General features: G+C 50.8%; 1 protein-coding gene across 1 annotated transcript; it reads right to left on the bottom strand.

Annotated features, from left to right (window-relative positions):
- Positions 1–721: 721 nt before the first annotated feature.
- On the bottom strand, positions 722–6,318 carry LOC311353624 (uncharacterized protein; the record flags this gene model as incomplete). Its single annotated transcript, XM_084473532.1, has 5 exons — positions 722–868; positions 1,920–2,216; positions 2,502–2,646; positions 3,271–3,452; positions 4,744–6,318. 5 exons carry the CDS (start codon positions 6,316–6,318, stop codon positions 722–724), a joined length of 2,346 nt encoding a protein of 781 aa, XP_084329658.1.
- Positions 6,319–6,754: the final 436 nt, after the last annotated feature.

The following is a 6,754-nucleotide window of genomic DNA, read 5'->3' as shown; positions in this document are numbered from 1 at the left end:
CTCAAATTATTTATTGAGTTGCTCTTTAAGATTTGCAGTCCTTTTTAATTGTGAATAACCTACACCCTCAAATGTCAATTAAATATTCATTCATCCACATTTTGGGGAAATTATGATCATTCAAATTCTATGTTATTCTATGATGTTCTTTGTGAGTAACCAACCCCTATGAAATACATTTGTAACACCAATCCCAAATACAATCCAACTATGCATTTTTGATTGCGGTAGAAAAATACTTTTCGCCAAGTTAGATGGATGTTATCATTATGGCTTAGTAACAGCAGACCGAAAGCTAGCAGTTAAGTCTCTACTACTTCAGCTGCTATTATAATGAGAGCCACTGGTTTCATAACAACCCGTCCTGACTTTAAATCTCTGGTGACAATGTGTCCCATATAAAACCAAGGCCCTTTTCTTTGAACTTATTTTAGGAATAACAATATTTTTTGGAGCGTGATCCACTCCCCCCCCCCCCCCCCCCCCGACATTACATTAAATTACATTACATTACTTATATGAAACATGGTTTCCGTAATATGACTGATCGTCACCTTAAAGAGTCGGGACAAAACATGTCACGTGATCCTCCGGGATTTGATTGGGTCGTCATCCGGCCAATGTCCATTGCTGGATTTGTACAGGGTTGGAAATAAATAGGAAGAGTTGGTTTCTGATGGGAAGCCGTGGAGTCCTCTGCTCTCCGTGGTGAACCAACAACTCATTCCAGGGGCTCCTGTTTGACAGGCTGTGGGTGGCCTCTTCCTTTGGCCCTGAGCAGCACGTACTCTCTGAACTGGGACGCGTCAGCCCCCCCGCCGCATGACGCCGCTATCTGGAAGCCCTTCTGCTGCAACCGCTCCAGCGCCTGGGGACCACGCACACGAGAGAAACGTCAAAATGGGCTCCAAAAGAACTACTTCGATATGTATGTTATTAGTATATCTCACTCTATAACTTAGTGGTAAACATGGCAACATTAGGGCATTTGTTCCCCCCCCCCATCAGCTTTATCACTAATTAAGAGCGATATTCTGGATTGTTATGTCATAAGAGAGAAAATGTGCTGAAATGGTCAATCCTTGTTTGCTTTTGCTTTTTTTATTCCAGTGTCCTAGTCGAACAACGGTTCAAACGTGAACCCTTCAGTTCAACTCTCCATGTCCCCTCTCGGCAGCAGCCTGAGAATGTGTTCTCCTCTCCTTCCCATGCGTCCCCCCATCTCTCTCTCGTCTCTCAGTCCCACTCTGAGACGCATAATCATCCAGAGACAAAGAACCAGGAGGCCGTGGGGACTGTCGGTAAACGAGACAGGAAGAAGGCAGCGAGAAGTAGGTCAGAGAGGTAGCCAGAGAGCCACAGGCGGGATGGGAGGAACTTGAAGGGAACGGGCAGCCTAATTTCAAACGCATAATAGAGGGCAATCTTTATGTGTTATGCGTTATGAATAGTAATTGTTGCTATGGCGGAGGCTGTGGGTGTGTTATCAAAGACAAGCGTTGTCTTGGTGAAAAAGTTACTCATGCACCAATTTCATTATTGAGGCTACCTTTTAAAGGTGACATGTTATACCACCAGGTGTGAGTGTGATTAGACGTTACACGCCACTTTGAAAATCGGCCTCTTCTGAAATCACAAGTGGGCGTGTCCACCTGGATGTGGCGCTGGATAGATCAGCCTAGCAGCCTACCTGTAACGGCTAATCCCACTCACACCTGGCGCTATTAATGTGTCACCTTTAAATGAGTGTGGCAATCACATTTATGTGTTCATATATTAACATATATTTTGATACATTTGTTTTTGTCAACATAAATGAACAAAACAGGGCAGAATAAACAATCAAATAGTGGTTGTTGTTGGTTTTTTGCAGCGATGTATGTACAGCACAGTACGGCGCCATAGCGTGCTAGCGTTACCTGTACCGAGCGGAGGAGGCAGTGCGCGGGCAGCGGGACGCGGCTGGCGTGCGTGGTGGTCGGGGGCTCCCCGCCGCCAGAGCCCCGCAGCTCGGGGAACACCTCGTGGATGACGCTGCGGTCGCCGCTCAGGGAGACCCGGTCGCCCGGCTCGGGGCCCACGTGGACCACGACGCACCGGCTGCACGCGTGTCCGTCGAGGGCCTCCGACCGCCGCTCGCTCCTCCAGCGCCGCAGCTCCGCCTGCAGCGGCTCCAGCTGGAAGAACTGGGCCTCCTCGTACAGCGCGCAGTACTCCTGCACGCGCGCACATGCACGCACATGCACATGCACGCACACACACACACACACACACACACACTTCTTAAGTAGGCCTAAATGCCCCCCCGACCGAATTTGTTTTTTACCTTTACATACATACTCACATTCACCTTTTTCAAATCCAAACAAAGTAAAAACAGTCCTAGATCTAAAACTCATTACGGTTATATTCTGTACAACGCATAGCTAGCCCCGGGTCCCAGCAGGGAACTCCAGCGTTAACACTGACACTACTACACACACAATGAATAGCGCACTCACACTGAAGGTATCTGGTATGAGGAGCTTTGAGGTCCGCAGGAAGTTGAGTACGTAGCGGAACATGAGACCGTCGCGATCAATGAAGTAGTGCTGCTTCAGGCTATCCAGCACTATGGGCTCTGTCCCGTCAAACAGACGGCCGATACTGAGAGAGAGAGAGAGAGAGAGAGAGAGAGAGAGAGCGAGAGAGAGAGAGAGAGAGAGAGAGAGAGAGAGATATCATCATGGTCATGGTCCTTAAAGCAAACATGGAATTGAAAACATACAGCCAAACATGTTAACCTGTTAAAACCACCTGTAGCTTCAGTAAATTTCGTTTTTTGGGGGCCATAGCAGTGAAGGGCCATAGCAGTGAAGGGCCATAGCAGTGTAGAACCATAGCAGTGAAGGGTCATAATAGTGAAGGGCCATAGTAGTGAAGGGTCATAGTAGTGAAGGGCCATAGTAGTGAAGGGCCATAGCAGAGAAGGGCCATAGTAGTGAAGGGCCATAGTAGTGAAGGGCCATAGCAGAGAAGGGCCATAGTAGTGAAGGGCCATAGTAGTGAAGGGCCATAGCAGAGAAGGGCCATAGTAGTGAAGGGCCATAGTAGTGAAGGGCCATAGCAGAGAAGGGCCATAGTAGTGAAGGGCCATAGTAGTGAAGGGCCATAGTAGTGAAGGGCCATAGCAGTGAAGGGCCATAGCAGAGAAGGGCCATAGTAGTGAAGGGCCATAGTAGTGAAGGGCCATAGTAGTGAAGGGCCATAGCAGTTTTCAACCTCACTCACCGTGAGTTTGGGAACTTGGTGAGCGTTGCCAGGCTGCTGGTGTACATGTGGCCCCCGACATCGATGTGGACGGGTGCGTTTGATTTGGTGAGCCGGGCCATGGCGGGGATGCCAGCAGAGGGGGGTGGAGGTGCAGGTGAGGCGGAGCTCATACTGCTGATGGTGCTGGTGCCCCGCCTGTCCTGGGACAGACAAAGAAACACACCCATGGCTGGCTTATTCTAAAGTCGTTAGTTACGGGTTAGTGTTCTTCAACCCCGGGGTACGCGTACCACTGGCAGTAGGTGAGGGTACTGCAGGTCGTTGTTTATTGACACACGTGCAAAGGTAAGCATACACATCAGGTCGAAAGGATAACACAAAAAAGCCCATGGGCTTATTTCCATTGTGGTCCCTTGGTAGTGTAAGCATGTATATAGGTGTATGTAAGCGTGTGTGTTGAAGGTCATGTACATGACAGTGCGGGGACAAAGTAAGATATGGCATTCCAATCACACATTCACAATTCCTATAAACATACATTTAATAACAATCTATAAAAGAGACACTATAATAAATAACCCCATGTCTGTCTGCTGCTCAGCCGTTTCTTTAAGGCTGTTTTAAAACTGACAAGAGAAACAACAGTCTTCATACTAGCAGGTAACCCATTCCATAAAACTGCGGCTGAATATAAAAAAGAGTGCTTTTCCCATGCAACTTCTGAATCTGAGCAACACCAGATCAGTACTTCTCCTTGTGGAGTAGCTATGTGTGTTTAGTTCCTGGAAAAAGAATTACATCAATATTTAGGTACCTCGTTTTTAATAATTCTATGCACCATACAAAGTTGTATATAATTTACTCTATCCTCTACTTTCAGCCACTTAAGGCTACTAAAACGAGCTGGAGTGAGATGAGTGAGCTAGGTTGTAGCTTAAGGATTAGTCAGACTAGTTTATTTTGTGATATTTGTAACTTATTTTTGAGGATTTTAGGGACGTTTGCAAACCATGAAGTGCAGGCATAATCAAAGTGGCCTTGTACTAGACTCATGCAATGAGCCCCCCCCCACCCGCACACACACAATTATGAATTCCATAAACATGTAAACTGTAAAGCGCTGTGATATAAACTGTACGAACAAAACCTGTGAAACCTGTGAAATACAGCACCCATTAAGACCCGTATCTCTTTGCACTGCAGCTGTAACTCAGTGGGTGGATAATGTTGTTGTCTGGCAACTGCCCGCGTGTCCTTGAGCATGGTGCACCAAACTCCAACCGCTCCTGACCGGCTCATTGTGGACCATGCTTGATAGTGCCGTTTAGGTAGGCCTACTGTCGTGTCTGTGTGTTTGGCGTGCGGATTAGCCGATTCAAATGTTACTTTACCTCAATTAAAGATTAACCTTGATAGTTATACATACATGGTTAAGCTATGTAGATAAATGGCTCCACATTGTATCGGCCACCTTCAGCACGCTTATGTTACCTGTGACGGGACCGTGGCCGGGGACTCGGTGGTGGTCTGTTCGTCACCGGCGGAATCGTTTAAAAGACTCTCTGACGCACCGGTGGTCTCCTCCTTCCCGCGGGACTCCTCCAAGCCGTCGCAGAGTTTTTTGGAGAGGGGAGCTCCCGGCGGGTCCTCAGCGGGACGCCGCGTCAGGACCCTCTTCAGGGCTCTCATCGACCTGCGATCCACAGAGTCGGCCACCTGCCGGAGGTACGGGATGACCAGCTGGATCTGGGATTGCCCGGCGCCGCGGATCGCCTCGGTGGAGACGTAGACCGCGGCGACCTCGGACCCGACGCCGACGATGCTGTTGAGCGTCGCTATGGAGACGGCGCCGATGCAGTGATTGGTGTAGGTCTTTGAAAGCTTCGCGGCGCGCGACAGCATCTGCATCCTGGTCCCCAGCAGGTTCTTACCGATGGCTTTGTTCTCGTACCACGTCGCGTCGCCGGGGCAGCAGTGGTCCCGGGGGCGCTGGAAAAACGCCCGGCAGAGGGGGTTCCGTCTGGAGACGTACCTCACGAAGCTGGCGTAGGGGCAGAACTCGGTGCCGGTCTCGTACATCCGCGGCAGCGTGTCCTCGTCCGACTCGGGGCGCTTCTTAGCCCAGGAAGCGGAGCGGGACTTGTGGTAAGGCCCGAAGGCTTTGAAGTAGACGAACTTTCTCCCGTCTTCGTCCACGGCCAAGCCGAACGAGTCCTCCTCCAACTCGCGTTGGTTTTCCCTCCCCCTGGTGCAGAAGTACATGCAGGTCTCGAACCACACTTTGTTCAGCAGTCCGAAGGGCGTCTGGCCGTCGAAGCCGCTGCAGGTGTACAGGGTGCGCAGGTCGCAGCGGGTGATGGCCTGCTTCTGGACCACGGGTCCGGCGCCCTGCTCCTCCAGTTTGCGTATTACGGCCGCCAGCGTCAAGTTGGCGCCGCGCAACTCGGGGTCCTTGGTGAGGTCCAGAGTGCGGCAGTACGGCGGCTCGTTCAGGTAGCGGTTCAGCGAGCTGCGGATGCTGATGAGAGAGGACTTGCTGTACAGCTGGCCGCTTTTGGAGCGCGCCTCTGCGTAAAAGGAGCGCAGCACCGCGCACAGCGCCTCCTTTCCCAGAGTTTCGAAGTCGGGACTTTGTGCTTTGTCGCTTAGATACTCCCTGAAGATCCTGACCGCGTACCGGGTGGCCAGGCGCGTGTTCTCGCTTAGCCTGCTCCGGTCCGAGCGAGGGGACTCCTCGTCTGTCTCAGACTCGAGCTCAGGGGTCCTGCCACACGGTTCCGCCCCCTCGTCTCCCGACAGCCTGCCGCGGCACCGGTCTTTACTCCGCACAACGACCGCTTCCCGATCTGCAGCATAGGAACCCCTGGGGTCCGCCAGGGACTCAGACTCCCACTCTAGCTGGGCATCTTCCTCCTCCTCGTCTCCGGTGATCCGGACCTCCCGGATGTCCTCCTCTCCCTCCCCCTCCTCCTCATCACCGGCTCCTCCGCTTGTCTCCCGGCCGCTCATGTTCTCTGGCTCTGACACCCACTGCGTGTACTCGGAGCGGACTGCCCTGCCAGGCATTCTCGCCATATTGCAGTCTGGTCTGCGAAGCGGTCCTCGGGCAACGGCGCATGCGCCGTATTGGACCGCAGCGCTGAACGCTTTATTGTTAAGTGACCTTCAGCTCAGCAAGCGCTTTTTTTAAGGTGCAGGGAACGCGAGCGAGAGGGGATTAATTCTCCTCCCTCTAAAGAAAGGCTGCAGTAGCCTACACGACTGCATATTGGACCAGTCGTCATATAGGCAATTCACAATTGAGCACATGAAACATTGATTTGGTTTATTCTGGTTGCAACTTGCAAAAACACGAGATTGAAAGTGTTTATGCAGCATATAGTTAAAACAACAACACCACCAAATGCACATCTTAAATCAGGCTTTACAGTTGATATCAGGTATAACTTTTTTTGATAGGCTACATTTATATATTTTTGTAGTAGGAGTAGGCTAAATATGT

This window comes from Micromesistius poutassou (genome assembly GCF_964030765.1).
Source record: "Micromesistius poutassou genome assembly, chromosome: 9".
Lineage (NCBI taxonomy): Eukaryota > Metazoa > Chordata > Actinopteri > Gadiformes > Gadidae > Micromesistius > Micromesistius poutassou.
Note: the sequence above shows the minus strand (reverse complement) of the source record. Positions and strands in the feature narration are given on the sequence as shown.